The 20,329-nt window shown below is 38.4% G+C and overlaps 1 protein-coding gene across 2 annotated transcripts in view; it reads right to left on the bottom strand.

The window, feature by feature from the left end:
* Positions 1-20,329, bottom strand: part of BARD1 (BRCA1 associated RING domain 1) — an 81,690-nt gene that overhangs the window by 54,071 nt on the left and 7,290 nt on the right. Inside the window, exons 2-3 of one of the 2 annotated variants that reach the window (XM_065930640.1) lie at positions 14,773-14,829; positions 9,842-9,990 (exon numbers count right to left, since the gene is read on the bottom strand). In XM_065930640.1, the coding sequence (XP_065786712.1) occupies positions 9,842-9,990; positions 14,773-14,829 (206 nt within the window). Of the gene's footprint in view, positions 1-9,841; positions 9,991-14,772; positions 14,830-20,329 lie in introns of those variants that run through there. The other variant, XM_065930641.1, reaches the window with a different exon arrangement.

Raw genomic sequence — 20,329 nt, 5'->3', positions numbered from 1 at the left:
CTCAATCAAGTGGCATGATTATATCTGTGTTTTCAAAAGCTCCCTCTTGGCTGGAGTGTGGAGAATAGGTTGGAAGAGGGCAAGAGTGGATGCAAGAATAATCGTTGAGGCAAAGTAATAATATAAGTAGAAGATGACAGCCTAGGGAGGTGATAATAGAGAAAGAAGTAGAATTATTTGAAAAATATTTAAGAGATAAGATTTAAAGGATTTGGTGATGAAATGAATAAAGGAGAAGAAGGTGACAAAACAATTCAGATGTCTCTGGCTTCTGGCATTGGATGCACCTAGAGAAAAAACACTGATGCTGGCAGGGACAATCTGCCCAGGCTCCCGAGCACACCGACATGCCCTTGTGGGGTGTACCAAGAAGGCAAGGCCCTGGATGCTTTTTACCCAGGCCATTTCTCAGGACTGTGTGCAACCCTGAGGGAGCAGTACTGTTTCCCCAGGGAAAAAAGCAGGCCCATTTCTGCTGTCTGTGTGCATGCTAAGGCACTTCAGTCATGTCTGACTCTCTGCAACCCTATGGATTCTAGCCCACCAGGCTCTTCTGTCCCTGGGATTCTCCAAGCAAGATTACTAGTGTTATATACAGTCAACTCCCCAAAGCTCAGAGTTCCTTTCCTGTATCACAACCACCTGTATGTGTAGGAATCCATGATGGGCCCTTTGCCAAGTATCATCACAGATGCAAAGGTACACTGAGGAATTTCAAAAGCAATATGATAAAATATTTGCAAATTTTTTTAAGCATATACTCTTTCACAAGGCAATTTTACCTCTAGTAACCTATCTTACAAAATATACAAAATATTTACACATGTGCCTGCAAATCTGGATGTGTGAGTGTTAACTGCAGCAATATTTGTAATAGTCCAAATGAGGAAAAAAGTCAGTGTTTATCAACTGGAAATCAGTTAACTATGATGCTCTATAATTACAAAATCTTATTACAAAATCTTATGGAGCTGCTATACATGTCAACTAACATGCAAAGATCTTCAAGACACTTTAAGTGTAGTACAATCCTATTTACATTTTAAAAATTCTATTGCTTATATTCAAATATTTTCATAAACTCATAAAAAGAAAGATTAGGAAAGTTAACTAAAAACAGTACCTCTGAAAAAGATTTTGTGTTTTTTGGTTGGGAATAAAGGGTAGAGGGGGACTTTCACATTTTACTCTACACACTTTCATACTGCTTACTCAGTTACTAAAAGAATGTTCTCTTATATTTCTTATATGTAAATTAAACAAACAGAAAATAAAACTTGTATAAAGTTACATACCTAATTGGTGACTGAGCTGGCATTTGAATTCCTAAGTTTTCACTAAGTAAAAATTAAAACTTTTCACTAAATACATACTATATGTAATATTGTGATTTATAAGAAATATACATTTGGTCTTTGTCCACCGTTGTTGTTGCTGTTTAGTCACTAAATTGTGTCCAGCTCTTTGGAAACATCATGGACTATAGCCTGCCAGGCTCCTCTGTCCATGGATTTCCCAAGCAAGAATATTGGAGGGGGTTGCCATTTCCTTCTCCAGGGGGTCTTTCCAACCCACAGACTGAACCTGTGTCTCCTGCACTGGCAGGCAGATTATTTACTACTGAGCCACCAGGAAAGCCCACTGTACCAGGCACAGAGCTCCTAAAACCCTTGAAATTTCCTATATGAACCACAGGGGTATCTCTTGTTACATTTAATTGTGTTCCTAGTTACCAAAATAGCTCCAGTAAAAAAAGATAAAATGGGTGTCTTTTATTATTCATAACAAGCCCTAGTTCAACCACACCTGAGTTTATGTTAATAAGATATCAGAAAGTCCCTAATGTCGGAGGCTGGTTGCCAAGGGAACCAACAAGGATTAGAGGGTTCGAATTTTCAATCCCACCCCCTGACCTCCAGGAAGAGAGGGACAGAGGTTAAGCCAATCACCAAAGGCCAATGATTTAATCAATCAAAACCTTGATCAGGCTTCCCTGGTGGCTCAGACCATAAAGAATCTGCCTGCAATGCAGGAGACCCAGGTTCAATCCCTGTCTTGCGAAGATCCTCTGGAGAAGGAAATGGCAACTCACTCCAGTATCCTTGCACAGAGAATCCCAGGGACAAAGAAGGCTACAGTCTAGGGTGTCACAAAGTCAGACATGACTGAGCGACTCTCACTCACACACACACACACAGGCCCCTACATAAAGAAGTCTCCATTGAGAAAAAACTCCAAAACACAGTTGGAGAGCTTCCGGGCTGATGAACGTGTGAAGGTGCTGGGGAAGCTGTACACCCAGAAGGGACATGGAAGCCCTCTGCCCCGTCAACACACCTAGCCCGATGCACCTCTTTCGGTCTGGCTGTTCCTGTGGTATATCCTATTATAATAAACCAGGAATCTGGTAAGTAAAATGTTTGCCTGGATTCTGTGAGACACTCTAGCAAATTATTCAAATTCAAGGTGTTGACAGGAGCCTACAATTTATAGCCAGTGGGTCAGAAGCACAAGCCGGCCTGAGAGTGGCACCTAGGAGGAAGTGGGGGCAGTCTCACGGGACTCCTAACCTGAAAGATTTGACACTATCTCCAGGTGGACAATGTCAGAATTGGGGAAACTGACACCCAGCTGATGTCACTTAAGGGTGCGATGTGTGGAAAACCCGCACATCTGGCGTCAGAAGTGAAGCGGTACTGTAGGTAATTGTAGGGTGAGTGGTGGTGATGGTTTAGTCGCTCAGTCCTGTCTGACTCTTGCGACCCCATAGACTGTAGCCCGCCAGGATCCTCTGGCCATGGGATTTTTTAGGCAAGAATACTGGAGTGGGTTGCCACTTCCTTCTCCAGGGGATCTTCCCAACCCAGGACTCGAACCTGGGTCTCCTGCATTGCAGGCAGATTCTTTACTGACTGAGCTATGAGGGAAGCCCAGTAGGGTGAGTAGAGGACACATAAGGGGAAGAGACCTTTTCTTTACACAACATATAGTATAATCTTTATGTGTATTTTATTTTTTCAGACCTACCAATCTTGCCTATTAACAGAGGCTCCAGAAACAGAGAATGAACAGTGGTCCCTCTTCAAGCTCTCTTGCCCTTTTTTTTTTGTTTTTGTCCTTAAGCCCATTCACCTTTATTCAAAAATATTCCCTTAACATTCTCTTCTCTCACTCCATATGGACAGGTAAAACCAACCCAGTCAGCCCAGCACAGTGGTGAGCACATTAACAGTGCTCAGAAAACACTGCTGAATTGATGAATAAACTATTTGGTATGTTCTCTTAAATCTTGACTGGTATTTATACAAGAGAGGTTAGAATTCAATTTAAGGGCCAGAAGAAAGTTGAGGGATTGTCCAATTCTCTCATTTTAAATATAAGGAATTAAAGTTAAAAAGAAAGAAAAGGGAGTCTCCCATCTCCCAATCCAATGCTCTTCTCTCCACACACACTGGATTATCAAGAGGCCACTTCAGTTATGAAGAACACCAGAAAAGCAGGGAAACTGGAAAAACCACAATCACCAGGATCATCTGACAAAACTGACAATGACCAACAAATAACTTCATATTGCCTAATGCTTACTCCCCAAATTAACATAGACTGAATCTCCTATAACTAACTAGGAGTCCTATTTTAAAAAAGAATAAGGAAGTTATTTGACTCATGTTTTTCTCTTGAAAGGTCACTCTTCATTCAAGCTGAAGCATGCATGAGTGCTCATTCGTGTCTGGCTCTTTGCAACCCTATGGACTGTAGCCCGCCAGGCTCCCCCATCCATGGGATTCTCCAGGGAAGAATACTGGAGTAGGTTGCCATTCCCTCCTCCAGGGCATCTTCCCACCCAGAGATGGAACCCGCTCCCCTGCGTCTCCTGCATTGGCTGGCAGACTCTTTTCCAAGAGTTGTATATAAAATCTTTCTTACATTATGGAATCTAGAGAAAAATTTTAATGAAGTTCTAACACTAAGTTGCTTTAAGAAGAAAATCAAGCTGTGCATCCTACTCCTAAGGACCGGTAACAGCCACTGAGTAGGAAGTACGCATGGATGGATGTTACACGGTGAAACTGTCAAGTGTGCTATTCCTACGGAGCTTTCATACTTAAAGAGATACACAGTAATTTTAATTTCATTTTTCCATTGCTTCTGGGAATACATTTCAACACTTCTCATGTCTTAAAAATTAGCAAGAGGAAAAGAAGTTATGAAATATTATTTTTGAACTCCTTTTAGATACTCTTTATTCACAAAGAACAGTTTAAAATTATTTTAATACACGAGAGGATTAATAAACTAAACTCTCAGATCTTCTCTAAAGTTCAAAACCCCTTTGGGGTATTCCTTCACCTCATGTTTCTTAAGTACAAAATTCCTATCTTTATAAATAGATCTGCCAAGTAAAAAACAGCACTTTAAACAGATTCAGAAAAATGAAACACTGGATTTTTAAAATCAACTTGTAATTATCTCTGGAGAAATTTCAGAGATATGATCCCTGTCAAGCAAAAAACTTCAGTGAAACCCCCACTCACTCCATAGAAGCTATTCCTTCCTCCTAGGAATGGAAAGGAAGCCACTGCACTGAAAAGTCAGTTAACGATAAGCCAGCTGGAAGGAGAAGGGGGTCTTGGAGTGAGAGCAGACCCTCTAACACCCTTTTTCCATCCGAACTGAACTGATGCACAGAAAAGTGCAATTAAGACAGGATCTTGGAGATAAAGACAAGCCAAATGAAGATCCATCCACACAGACTTTACATCTAAATTCAACATCTAAATGTCACTTTTCTCTGCAGTGACAGATAGATTTCAAAACTTAGTCCTTTCCAACATAATCTGGAGACGAGAGAAAAGGTCAAAATGAAATAGTATCAGAATTACTTTTTAAGAAAGACTCAGAATTACAAAGACTTAAAGGTTAATCCTTTGCTAGTATGTAAAAACTCATACTTGATTTTTTTAATTTAATATTACAACACAGCTGATGACATTTTCAATTAAAAACATTAAATTCTGAAGTCCTTAACAGTTATAAAACTTACAAAATGTAGAATTAGGCATTTTAAAGGAAAATTAAGATTTGCAGGTAGTAATAACATAATTAACTAAAAAAATCTAAACCTAAAAAGACAACAGAACTTCAAACTGAGGAGCACATATTTTCTTCAGTAATAACATAATCAACAACAGACTTTAAAATGAAGAACACAAATAAAGGAGTAAATGAAGATAGCATATATTCATGTAATTTACATGTACACAATATATTTATCTCACTAATCATTCAGTAATAAATTTACTCAGGATGATTTTGATAATGCTTCTTGTCCTTACTAAGCAAGAACGACTACAGCAAACACGATTTTAAGTTTTGGATTTTACACAGTATAACTAAGTTACGCAACATAACTAAGTTAAGATTGTAAAAAGAGAAAACACCCACCACTGTTGGAACATAAATCAAACTATCAACAGCTACAACAGTTTTTACGGGTGAATGCTTTTAAGCATGATAAATTATCATATTCATTTCATGAAGAAAAATATTGGTTCTTCCTCTGCATAGTAAATTTCTTAATGATGATGACATTTAAAAGAATTCCACTCTCTGAATTTAAATATTTCTGAGTACCCCACAAAATACCGAGGAACGGAGACGTACATGCTGCTAAGGAGCTGCTTAGCCAAGTGTTTTTCTTAAAATTTAATAATAAACTATAGAAAAGGGAAGCAATTAGCAAATGTGATTTAGCTATCATTAATCTTCATCAAAGGATTATAATGATGTACATTGTGTGCCTTTCAAATTATTCTCTATTATAGGTTTCACAACAGAAGTAGAGAAATCTCTTTGACAAACTAGTCCCTTATTAAAAATCAAAGGAAAATACTTTGCTACCATCTGTGCAACATTAACGCCTTCACTAAAGAATGATTATTTTGTAAGTTAAGAAGTATTCAGTTCTATTTAAAACAAGACCGCAGCAACACAGCTATTCAAATGCTCATCTTCATCTCTTATAAAAAAGTCATAGCACATATGAAACACTATGCAATCCGCTACAGAAAGACCAGCATCTCTCCCAAAACCTTTCCTAACAGCAAGGAAAATTGAGACCCATGAAAGCATAATCAAAGTGTTGGTTTTTTTTAAAGTCACCAACACCAACATATGCTTCACAAAACCTGGCCAGCACCTGTAATGTCTGATTTAATAAGACGGGGGGCAAGAGAAAATAAAAACTTTAAAGTTTAATGCCACTCACAGAAAGCAGATTATGTTTTAAAGAATAAGGTAAAATTACCCATAAATGGTTGTCAGAAAAATTTATGACAATCTCTTCTCTTTAAAGAACACTGAACCAAGAAAAATCTGTTCAAGTATTTAAAAGCTCATTTTAGAAAGTATTACTATAAATTAGGCTTCTTTGTCTCCAGTATACCATATACCATGTCCATGATTTGACAAGTTCTTCCTAATTACCCATTTTAATTACAGTAATTATATATTTTATAGTAAATGAAAGTAACAAGGTTCATTCAGAAGATAAATTGTGAATTATAGGTTTAAAAAAAATAAAGTGTGGCTCTGTCCAACCATTACACTTAATTAATCATATTCAACAGATTACCATTTAATAGAACCATATGATTTTGGAGCTAGAACTTAGGAATCACTTAATCTAATACCTTTGTCTTATAATGATATTATTTTCCAAGTTCCTCATTACAAAGAGGATGAACCATTATTTGTCACCAACTATTAGCTCCCTTTACATAGTCATCTAGTTTGCCTTATAATATTTTGTTTTAGAAGTACTTGCTAGATAAAAATATATGCCATAAACTATAAAGACACAAAGAGATATACCAAAAGAAACCACCTCAATTCCCTTCAAGACTAAACCTCTTTTGGGAGGCTAAACTTTGAGAGGAAAAGGTGATAATGATGCAGCTCCCAAAAAGTAGAAAATACTTTGTACCATGGAAATAACACATCCAGATAGAAATTTATATTCTAGATACATTTCATCTTCTCTAAATATAGCAAAAGAGATGTTACCATTATAAAATGGATTATTGAAACCAAAATGTAAGAATCTGTTTTAATAGATTTAATTAAGCTTAGTCTCTAGGATATGAATGAGTCTTAACACTACCAATTTTTTTCTAACACAATTCAACAAAACACCCACACTTCTAACAAAAGTATTGTAGTAAATGATAAAACAATAGGCAAGATACAATATGACCACCGCGCATAACCTAGGCCCCCATTTTCCTCACCTACAGAATCAAAATCCTACAATTCTGCGTACAGGTTAGGTAAACAGTGAACTCTCAATTCATTTTAAAATAAGTAAAACGTTAAAGCCAACACAGCTCAAGTCTGCTAATGACTAACGTAATCATCATTCATCATAATAAGGAAAACAAACACAAAATGGCCTTTGGAAAGTGAATCACTGTAATTCACTCCCCACGTTCCACCTCTGCTCTTAGATGAGAAAGACAGAATTTCAGAAGGCTTCAGGTTCCACACGAAAACTTGTTCTCTACTCAGCAATTTTCCTACCTCTCTTTTTTAATGATGAAATATTAAGGCATTTAATATTCCAAGGTCTATGAAATGTGAAAACCATACTGATAACTCAAACATCACTAACTAACAGTAAAACTCCTTGAGGAGCCCCTGATTCCTCTTGGCACCACACGGCACACAGACCCCAGTGAGCCAGAAGTGACTATAAGCAACCCACTGCAGGTTATTCTGCTCCCCGTTAGCACCATCAGAAGTGTCACAGTAATTCTTTATGGGCTAACCCGTGTCTCTCCCAAAATTCACATTTTGAAGTCCTAATCCCATTACCTTAGAACATGACCTTATTTGGAAACAGGGTCATTGCACATATAATTGGTAAAGATGAGGAAGATGGGGCTCTAATGCAATATGAACCATGATCAAACAAAAAATGGAAATTTGACACAAACATGCATATATGGAGAATACCACATGACCGCCTTCTACAAATCAAAGAGAGAAGCCTGGCACTCATCTTTTCCTCGCATACCTCAAAGTAACCAAACTAACCTACCCCTTGATTTCTAGCCTTCAGAATGATGAGACAGTAAGTTTCTGTTGTTTAACCCACAGTCTGTGGGACTTTTTTACAGCAGTCCTAGCAAGCTAATATCTGACTATACAGCAGCTGAAGAAGAATCAAATCAGAACATCATTATAGCCACAAACAAAATTGCACCCAAATTTCAATGCCTGGACAACATTACTAAAAGGCCACACATCTTTAAGAACCTGATGCAAGCCACTTTCACACAGACATGACATTTTTCGTATCATACACTTAACTCAAGAGAATCACTAATTCCCACCCCCAACACTGCTAAAGATGCGTGGACTCTTGATTAAGAATTCTTGCCTAATCAATGGTATACGGATGGGGAGGGAGCAGATCATACACCCATCTTTTTAAAATATAAAGTAAAAGACTATCAGCACTGTCTCTGATGAAGAAGGAAAAGAACACAGATGAACTAATAGAACTTTTCCTCATTATGCCTTTCAATAGGTTTATGCTATTTTTTAAAGTAAGTACTTTTAAAAATATGTGTATATAAAATTATATCTGAAAATAAGCAAAACTTTATCACCATAGCACATTTTATCATGAAAGAATAGAATCTAATACAATAATCAGAAAACTAGATAAAGAAAACTTTCCTTTGGTAAACTATGGTTCAAAGTCTTCTCAAAAATATGGACCTGGTCAGTAAGACTCAAAGTAGTTGTCTTATTTCTTTATTTTGTCCAAACAACTTCACCTTTAGTAGTTGACAATAACATATCACATGGGAAAAGATCATAAATTTAAAAAAATGGAAATTCTACCATTTTATATGAACTTAATCAATCATTCATGGCATCCTACCAGTCAAGAAAAGGTTCTCCCATAAACACAAGCTAACATGGTATTATCTGGTCAATAAAAAACCAATTCCAATATCTGATTATGAAGATTCAGAATGCTTTACTTTCTTTCCACAGCTGATTAGCTCTCAGCAGAAAGCACAATGGGAAGATACAAAGTTAATACACAGAGTCTAAGAACAATTTGAAAAACATTAACCTCTGTTTAAATAGAAAAGAAAATGAATATTAGGTTTTTGCTCTTTCAAAATGTGCACATCTAATAAATCTGTAGGAAAGTGATACACAGAAGGTTGCATTCTGTCTTGTGAAATGATATTTAAGTGAGTTTTAAGGGCAAAATCATTATTATTAGGGACAAAACTCACTACTCCATATATATTATACAGAAATTATTCTAACAGTAAAAAGCGGGCAGGAGGAGAAGGGGACGACAGAGGATGAGATGGTTGGATGGCATCACTGATTCAATGGAAATGAGTCTAAGTAAACTCCAGGAGCTGGCGATGGACAGTGAGGCCAGGCATGCTACGGTCCACGGGGTCGCAAAGACTCGGACACAACTAAGTGATTGAACTGAACTCAAAAAGCGGGTAGTGTAGGTGAGGAAAAGTCTCTGAACTGACAATCAAAAGAAACAGGTTTTATTTCTCCTGCTCCTGGTACTAACTGTATGGGAGACTTCAGACAAGGTCATTTAACTTCTCTGGACCCTGGCTTCTCATCTATAAAATAAGGGAGTCAGACTTAATTATCTCTAAGGTGCCTGTCACCTCTTGATTCATAACACTATAAACCTTCAAATCTGAAATAAGTCATTCATATTTTATACATTTATAAAATCAATACGAACCTCAGTCATTTAAGAGAGACAGTGATATTTCCCTCTTACCTGGAAAACCAGTGCCATGCAGCAAATTCCGAAGCTTACTACAGAGCTGGATCATGCTGTCCAGCTGTCTGTTTATCTTCACATCTTGGATCCAGGCTGGGGTGTAACACACTGGACATCCACTTCCAATGCAGTCACTTACACAATTACTTAAAAAGGATTAAAAAATATACAGATGTCAACACACATTCAGCAGGATCTAAATTCCAAAAAATAAACTGCGTAAACAGAAGTAAATGAAGCAAAGGCTGTTCTAATAAATATTGGTCAATCATAAAATATCAGTTAAAACAGTGTTTTTGAAAGAGTACAGGACACTAACGCACACAGCATGCAATCCACATCTAAAGTTGCTTATGCAACTTGCTACGATGAGACTATACCTGGCCAGACAAGAGTCTGCATAATTTTTCCCTGTAAATAAATCTATAGCTTCTAAAGAGAGTACAGAGGGAGAATAAAAAAAAAAAAAATTTAGTCCCTAATGCATACAAGTCACGCATATGAACCTTTCCTATTCTAAACCTAACACTGTGCTTCACAGAAATTCCCAAAATTACTGCAAAGACAGAGGTAAAGGTATTTTTTCTTTTATTTGTGTTCAAGTGTCTAAAGGCTTGTAAAGTAGTTTTTGAGGAAAGATTTTGGTTCTTTCAGATACCTTTAATCTGCAGACTCAGTTAAATGACCTCAGATTATCTGTCCAAGAGTTACAATCTCATAGTTAGAAAGGCTTTTCTTAAATTTCTTGGTGGCTCAGATGGTAAAGAACCCGCCTGCAATGCGGGAAACCTGGGTTCGACCCCTGGGTTGGGAAGATGCCCTGGAGGAGGGCATGGCAACCCACTCCAGTATTCTTGCCTGAAGAATCCCGTGGACAGAGGAGCCTGGCGGGCTACAGTCCATGGGATCACAAAGACCGAACAACTAAACACAGCACAGCACAACAACACCATCTGTGACTCCGACGAAGATGTGCACAAGCTTTTGTTCACAATTCCCCCCGAAACCTATCTGTGAATCCCGAAACAAGAACCCTCTACACTGCATGGTGGGAGTTCCCTGGTGCCGAGTGGTGAGGATTCCAGGCATTCACTGCCAGGGCGCAGCTTCAGTCCCTGGTTGGGGAACTGAGATTCTGCAAGCTGGACAGCACAGCTGGAAAGAAAACAAAATACAAAAAAATAAACCTTCTGCACCTTCTTTAGCTTCACCAGATGGGCTGCAGCAGGAAGGGGTAAAATAATAGCCGTAACAGCCACATCTCCTCCAAACACCACACCCCTTTTCCTGTGACCCTCTTGTCTGCAGGCAGGCGACTCTTACCGCAGGAGCCCCCTTCAGAATATTTAACCTGTCTTCTACTCAGCAAAACAAAGAAATCTGCAAAAACATAAAAACAGTGCCACCCTGCCATTTTGTCTTTGGTTTGCCAAAGTTATTTTCCCTTAAAAAAGAGTTCTTTAATATTACTATGCAATGTGTTTATTATTGCTATTTTTATACAAATTAGTATTGTTTAAATGTCTTAGTTTTACATGGGAAAAACACACATCCATAAACAAAAAAGTTCTTCGGGAGGCTCAGTTTTCAAGAATGCAAAGTGGTTTGAGCCCAAAATATCTTGGTTCCCCTGATACATATCTTGAAAATTTACATCTGAGGGTTCATGAACTACTTTTATCAGGGACTGGCATGAAAGTATGATATTCTGAAGCTGCCAGAACATGTCAGTAAGATAAAAACCTGTGTTCCCACCAATCTTCCCTGGACTCAAAGGCTTCAGCTGCACTGCGACATATTAAAACCATCTTCTAAAACCGCACGGCGGTCAGAGAAGGCGAGGGTAGGATGACTTGAGAATAGCATTGAAACATGTATATTTCCACATGTAAAATGGTTGACCAGTGCAAGTTCAATGCATAAAGCAGGGCACTCAAAGCCGGTGCTTTGGGACAACCCAGAGGGATGGGGTGGGGAGGGAGAAGGGAGCGGGGTTCAAGATCAGGGGACACATGTACACCCACGGCTGATTCATGTCGATGTGTCATAAACCACCACAATACTATAAAGTAATTAGCCTCCAATTAAAATAAATTAATTAAATTAAAAAGAAAAAAACAAAACTGCATGGCAGGAGTTCCCTGGTGGCCTAGTGGTTAAGATTCCAGGCATTCACTGCCACGGCCCAGGTTCAATTCCTGGTTGGGGAACTGAGATTCCACAAGATGCACAGCACAGCTCCCCAAAATGAAAACAAAACCTCACGGCATTTACAGCACTGGTCAACAGCTTTAATATCTCCAGATCTCCAAGAAACACAAACAGCTACCCTAATTCTTGGCACCACATAATGAAAATGAATCAAAACTACACTGAATCAGTTCTTTCTTCCGTTCACATATAGACAACCATTTTCTCTCTTAAAATGGTTCTCATGCCTCTCTTAATCTTTCATTGGTTGTTTTAAATCACAGATCCCTTCAGAATCCAATTAAAGGTATGGAACACACACATATACACATGCTTTACACACAATTTCAAGTTTGTTATGCTCTAGATGTGTAACTGATCTATTATATACAGTGAGTACAACCCCGAAATGAAATACATCTGCTTATTCCAGAGTGGAGACAGGGAGGAGACAAATTTTAGATAGGCATTATTGGAGACCTTTTGGAGGAGGTAATATTTGAGCTGAAATGTAACTGATGAAAAGCTAGGCTCACAAAAATTTGGCGGACAGAATTTTAGACAGGCATTACGGGAGACGTTTGGAGGAGGTAATATTTGAGCTGAAACACAACTGATGAAAAGCTAGCCTCACAAACATCTGGCAGAAGTACAGTTCAGATGGAAAAATCAGTGAGTGCAAAAGTCCTGGGGCAGGGTGAGTTTGACATGTTCAATGACCCGAAAGGAGAAGGTGGCTGAACAGCGGGTCCGAGAGGCAGTCAGGGGCTCTGCCCCATGCAGAGTCTTGTGGACCCCAGCGCAGAGTGTTCTGATTGTCAAAGGAAACCCCTGAAGGATTTTAAGAGTGGTAATGATAAGAATGTGGCTCAGATTTTTAAAAGATCACTCATAAGAATGTAGAAAATGGAGAAGGGGACCAGCTCTGAACGTTTTACAATAGGCTGGGGAGAGACCATTTGACAGTGGCTTGGACAAAAGCATAAACAGGAAATAGAAAAGTGGGAAAATGAAAGACTTAGGGTACATTTTCAGGTGAAATGGAGAACTTTATGATACGGGATAAGCAAGAAAAATAGCAGCCAGGCGTGCCTACTGGTTTCTGCTTTGAGCAACTTTGGTACCATTTATTCCAATGGCACCATTTACTGCTATGAAGATTAACGAGGCAGGAACAGGTTAAAGGCAAAGACAAGCAATAAATCTGCTCTGAACATACTAAGCCTGGCATCCTGCTTCGTCATCCAAATGGAGTTATCAGGTAGGCAAGAGATACTCTCTCCTACCCCATCCTCCTGCTGGCTGTGCCCCATGGAGCAGACCTGTGTTTCTACATAGAAATAAGATTCGGACCCTAAGCACAGCCGCCTCCCACAGTCCCCAGCGCACCCAAGTGACACAGTGAGTTACTTTCACATGTGCTTACACTTCATATCGCAGTTTGCTCATGCCAGATAATCACAGTCATAACTTGAAATAATTAAAAGATTGATTCAAAGGAGGATATACTAACCCTGTCTCACAGACAATTAAACTAAGACATTCACGCCTTTAATTGATTTCCTCTTGAATAAGAAATAGGATGAGGTGAAAATCTAACATTCTAACCTCTCAGCCAGGGCTTTAGTAGATGTAATTTCATAGGAACTGTTATGGCTTCAATTGTGTCCCCCCACGAAAAGATGCTTGAGTCTTAAACCCCAGGACCTGTGCCCTTATCTGTAAACAAGGTCTTTGTAAATGATCTAGTGTAGATGAGATCATTAGAGTGAGCACCCTAATCCAATATAACCGGTATTCTTAGTCTTATAAAAAGTGGACATTTGGACACAAATAGGCTACTCTGGCCACCTGATGTGGACAGCCCACTCATTGGAAAAGACTCTGATGCTGGGAAGGGTTGAAGGTGGAAGGAGAAGAGGGCGACAGAAGATGAGATGGCTGGATGGCATCACCAATGTGATGGACATGAACTTGGGCAAACTCTGGGAAAAGGTGAGCGACAAGGAGGCCTAGCCTACTGCAGTCCATGAAATCGCAGAGTCGGACACGACTTGGTGACTCAACAACAACAAAAGGCACACGAGGGAGACTGCCATGGGAACCTGCAGGCTAAGAGCAGAGTGATGTACCTCTAAAGGGAAATACCGCCAGAAACCAAAGATTCTGCACCAGAAAGTAGGAGAGAGGTGTGGTACAGATACTCCCTTACCTCCCTCAGAAGGGGCCAACCTCACTAACACCTCGCTGTTAGACTTCTAGCCTCCACAACTGTGAGACGATAGATTTCTGTTGTTCTCAAAGTCACCTGGTTTTTGGTACCCTGTTATGGCAGCCTTCAGAAACTACTACAGTAAATGATAAGAACTTAGGTTTCATAATTTGCAGAGGCCTAGATTCAAAATTAACTGGAAGGATAAGAGAGGCATATTTGAATTATATAGTAATTAATTTTCTCCCCCAAACTTTCTCCCCAAACTCCCCAAATAGTAAAGCTATTTTCTAAGCTTTGTACCAGTGGATAAGTTACCCTTTTTGACCTTTTAGCTTCTGATTTGTAAATTAAGACAAATAAAAGGATCAAAAGGAGATAATGTACAGTAAGTCATTTTGCAGTCCATGAGTTATACAACAGAAAGTAATACTAGTATCAACATGATCACGTGACTATTACCTTGGTAAAAAAATACACTTACTTTAATGTGTGTGTCTGTCTATCATCAGCCATCATTACTTACCTACAGAAGATGTGCTCACATCCACCTAGGCACACAGGCTCCCTCAGAATATTAGTGCTGTTTGAAGAAAGAAAAATAACCAAGACTTAGGTCACTGTTAAGCATTTTTTACCCAACGTTTCACGAGTCCAAGACCCAACACTACTGTACTTGTTTCTCAAAACATAAGATATTAAGGTCGTATTCATTTGAAAGGCTGTAACTCCCTGATTAAATACTGTATCATCACACATCTGCTGAATTCAAATAGCAACTACTGAACTCAGGACAAACTGTAACACTTTTTATAATGCATATGCTGTGAAATCATAGAAAGAAGCAACTTTGCTCAATATCTCTGAACCTCTTTCAAGTAAAACCAACCACTGGCCACTTCTTTCAATTCATGATTCAAAGTGTAGACCATAAATCTCAAAATGAGACCCACAAATAGAATGACTATTCAGTGTACTGTCCAAATGAAAATACTTCTGAGAGTGAAAGGGAGTGATAACTGGATAGAATAGCAAGTGTAAACCAAGACTGTCATAGAAAAATAGGACATCTGGTCCCCTTGACCATAAAAATTTATGGTTTCCCATTAAAAAAAAAAAATTGCTTTCAAGTTGTTGTCAAGTAGCCCTCTATTTTTTACAGATGTCTTTTCAGAAATGCAGCTATTCTTTCTACTTACAGGAAATTGTTTTATTCTTTAAAGCAACTGGGAATAGGAATCATCAGGTTGGCAGTCTGCAGAAAAGTAAGTATCCCCAGCATTGTCCATCAAAAAACACCTGCTAAGTTTGATAATCCTAAGAAGGTAAAGCTACTTAACTAATAAACACAGATCAAGTTATTAAAGTCAGAGGGCGTAATGAAGTAAGAAAAAAACAGAAGTAAAGCTTTCTAAAAATGAAGTTTTTCTAGTTTATTACACTAACCCTAGGACCTTTAGGTATTTACATCATTATTATCCAATTATCTCTGCACACATCTCACGTATCAATAAAAATAGCTCTCTAAGTTTCTGAAAGATCAAATGCATCACACTGGACATTTTAATAGATATGAACATTAAAGTGAAATTGAGCTTTCAGCGAGAGTGCTAAAAACAGAGCACACCCACAATGTTATTCTCAAGATATTGAAAATGGTGCTCACTGACATTATAAAACCCATCACTTTTTAAAAACTCAGAATATCTGATTTCTCTATCACACTACATAGAACAAAGTGACAAAAATATGACTTGTCCCGGCAACTTCTGGCAATTCAGATGATCTCTGCTACAATGCTCATGCTAGTCCTATAATTTCTGTTCATTATTCGAGCTACCAAACCTAACCTCTGATCTCCGAATAAGTGTGCTAAACTCTACTTCATTACAAGCTTTGCCTCTGAGATCTCAAAAGTGGTGTGACCAAAAGTCCTCTTATCATAATATCCCCCCTCCCTTTTATCCCGTCACCCTGACCAAACCTCCACATTCAGGTTGCTCTCCACCTGGAGAGACTTCCATTCAGTATTAGCTGCTTGGATTCCCTACCAGCCCAGGCCACAGAGTTTTACAAGCTTTAGCACCATCTTCACCATCACCCTAATTCTACCAACCTCTCAGAAACTCAAGAATGCCAATCCACAATGGTAGACAGACCCCCTAGTCAGCTCCTTCCACGCCTGCACTCAGGCTCTGAATAACCACTATAAAAAGACAGAAATACATACAAACTTGTCTCTGAAACTCATCAGGTAGTTTCCTCACCTGTTGTATCTCTACCAAAATGATGCAGTATGTGTTCTGTGAGTAAACAAACAAATGAATACACTATTAAAGCAATGCCCAAGCTCTAAATTCCATTAATCATACTGAAGTCAAACAGTGTGAGCTTTGTCCTACCAGATTTATTCCTACTTCCCCACCCTCCAGGTTCAGAGGGAAAGACCTCCTTCAGTCATTCTCCTTCTTAAAATGTGCTGCTCTATTTGTCCTTGGATCCCTTATCTTCTCTGCTTTCTAAAAGAGTCTATTCACATGACTATAGCCACCTTTCATCTTCTAGCTGCATCTAAACATGCAAAGTTAATCTCTCCTGCAACACAAAAAAATAAAACCCTTTAGACCCTACCCCCAGACTCTCCCTTCCACTCTAGCTCTTCCCTTTCTTGTATATTTAACATCTTAAGTAAGAAATCTCACCAGCAAATCCAGGAGCCCACCCACAACCCTTTATAGCACCAGGGACTAGCTTCGTGGAGGGCAATTTTTCCATGCACTAGTGGGGGAGTGGGTGGGGTTTGGGGATGATTCAAGAGCATTACATTTATTGTGCATTTTATTTTTATTATTATTACATCAGCTCCATTTCTGATTATCAGGCGTTAGATCCTGGAGGTTGGGGACCACTGAGCTAATCTGCCTTTTCTTCCTAGCTTTAACTCCCATCCGTCTGTTCACACTGCTCACCAAAACATGTTTTGGTCCTCATTCTCCCCGACATCCCTGTGAAATAACATAACCTCACCTTCTTTCCTGAAACCTTCCCTGAGTTTGAATTTTCTTAATTTGCTGAGTTCAATACTTCTTAGTTGTTTCTTTTCCTATTTCTCAGTGGAGGTGTACCCTCAGGATGCAGCCCAGAGCCTTCTGGCTTTCTCTGCCAATACTTGACTCAATGACTTGATTCTATTTATAAACATAAATTTCCTTCCTAAAATGAATTTCTTGATCTACAGTTCTTACTCTGCACCCCAGCATACTACAGTGCAATTAGAAACGAATCCAGTACTATAAATAACTGGTCAACTATAGTATAATTTTAATTAATGACCTTGAAAATATTTTTTATTGCTGTTAAATGAGAAAAGACAGTGGGAGAGTGAATGAAAAATGCATGCATGTATGAGTTAGGGGAAGGAGCAGGGAGAGGAGTGTTATAGCCAAAGCTGGAAGTAGTTCAAAAGAATTCTAATGGAAGAGCTCAAAGAATAGATTGGCTACACAGAAGGTGACACCAATTTCTGTCAAAAGTGAGACTTTCTCCAATGTCTAGAGCTCCGCTGAGAAGACTCTTTGGAATAAAAGAATTCTTATTACAACCAGACAATACCTATCAAAATTTCAAATGTGCCAAACTTTAACTCAACTATTCTACTGCCAGCAAGTTATTTTTCAGATAATCTCAGAAGGTTGCAAAACTGAAACTTCAAAATAGTCTAAACAAGATACCAAAAGCTTCCAGAGACTAAGATAAAACGTTAGATATATATACATACATATTTTTTTTAAAGAATTCAGAATAGCACAAGTCATCTCAAGGGAGACAATGGACATTAGGTCTTCACAGTAATGACTAAAAATTATTTTGTACTTTGAATACGATATCCAGTCATCTTCCACAGTAGAAAGTTGATCACTGGTAATCAGAAAAGTCATCTTTCACAGTAGGAAGTTAGGAAATAAACAAATAATGTCCAAAATGGAAAAAAATCTAGAACTAGCAATAGAAACACATTTGGTCATGTGGAAGTTAAAAGAACTAAGAGATGAAAGAGGCTGTACCTGGAGTATAGAACTCAAAGGTGATAGGAATGAGGCAAAAGAATATTTCATTACAGTGGTACAGTCATTGATTTTGTCAACTGTGTTCAGGCATAATTTCAATTTTAAAATTTTAAATGTAAAGACACATGGACAAGGACATTTACTTTAGGCTAAGTCTTGTGTTTATATGGCACAAGACTGGAAACTAAATTTCTACCAAGGAAATGGTTAAATAAATCATGATACATCTACCTGATGATTGGTATCCTCTCATCTGAGGTACAAAGTGCTTATACAAATGGAGAACCACTTAAGGGACACACAAGTAACTGACTGCAGTGGGTTCCTGAAGAAGGTTCAGACTTACTTGTCATTCATTTAACAAATGTTGAATGACTGTATACTGTGTTATTTTAATTCTTTGGCATATACATGTATTACTTTCAGGTTTTAAAATCCAGTTTTAAACAGTTCTTCATAATTTGATTACTCCAAAGCAAAAACTGCTCTTATCACACCCGTCAGTGTCTCTTAACATTTCTCAAACACCTTAAGTCCAATGCCAAGCCGAGGACTGCTCAGACTGTCCCCAGTCTAGAATATATCAACAGTTCCTCCTCTTCCAACACTATTCAAGCCCAACACATTTTCCAAATACTCTCCAGGATGACAGAATAAAAGTGACACTAAACAAAGAAGCATAGAAACACTTCAAATTTTGTTTCCATATCATTCACTTCTGCAGAACCTGTACCCCGCAGCAGACGCACACAGGACACAAAGCTGACTGCATTATACTCCTTCCTAAGGGGCTTACTAATCTAGTTAGGTAGCTTTATAAGCCAAGTTGACATGTGACTTATGACCAAAACGTTCTAAAGTTCCACACATGGCATCAAGCAGGGCTGTGGAAACCAATGTTGAAAACTAAGTATTTTGTATTTTATCTTCCTGATTTCTTTTTTTTTTTTTTTAAGTCTCCAAATAGATGGTAGTCGTACGGACAAGAAATCTTGACTTTCATTTTTTCTGAGCTCCCCAACACACCATTACCTGTGCTAGGTGATTTCAGTAAATCCTTAGGGAATGAATCAAGCAGAAGACTACATACAAAAATGCATTTATATTAGCAATTCTATCTTATCTTCACCCTGTATTTTGTCTGATATATAGAGAAAAAATCCAGAGGAATAAGAAAATACATTTGCATGGTAACCGGATTTCTGCACCTTGAAAATTCAGCTACTTTACTTTTTTGCATCTGCCATCATACTTTTGTTACTTTACATGTAGTTGATTTAGAAAGACCTGTAGTCAGAGGATTTATAATTAAGTGAAGAAATAAGTAGGGAAAACAAATTTTTTTTTTAAAGGTCTTACTGACAGAAAATTTTCTTTGCAAAGAAGAAAAAGAAAGTAAATTCAGTTGAGATCACAATACTGAGGCAGACCTATTTCTGAACTGAATTGGTCCCCAAGTTTCTATGAGATATCAACTGCTATTTAGTATTAGGCAAGATAGCTACTGGGCTTCCCTGGTGGCTCAGAGATAAAGAATCCGTCTGCCAAGTAGGAGACTTCCCTGGGTCCAGAAGATGCCCTGGAGGAGAAAATGGCAACCTACTCCAGCATTCTCGCCTGGAAAATTCCACAGACAGAGGAGCCTGGAGGGCTACAGTCAATGGGGTCACAAAAGAGAAGGACCTGATTTAGCGACTAAATAACAACAAAAACAAAGACAGCTACTACAGTGCTCATGCATTTCAGAAAATCCCCATGATATTTTTAGGCGTGGGCCAACACACTTACCAAACTGCAAAGGCTCACCAAGTTAATTAAACAACCTGGGTTTTTTTCTTGAGGGAAAAAATAAAATTGTTAGCAAATAAAGGAATATGGACAATGACAGGAAAGCATATTATTTTGCACAGTTATCCTGTATGTCAGATTCAAGTAAATCACAGGGAAAAATAATTCATGTCTGATTATTCAGTTCAGTCGCTCAGTTGTGTCCGACCCTTTGTGACCCCATGGACT

Source organism: Muntiacus reevesi, chromosome 3 (assembly GCF_963930625.1).
Source record: "Muntiacus reevesi chromosome 3, mMunRee1.1, whole genome shotgun sequence".
Classification (NCBI taxonomy): domain Eukaryota; kingdom Metazoa; phylum Chordata; class Mammalia; order Artiodactyla; family Cervidae; genus Muntiacus; species Muntiacus reevesi.
Note: the sequence above shows the minus strand (reverse complement) of the source record. Positions and strands in the feature narration are given on the sequence as shown.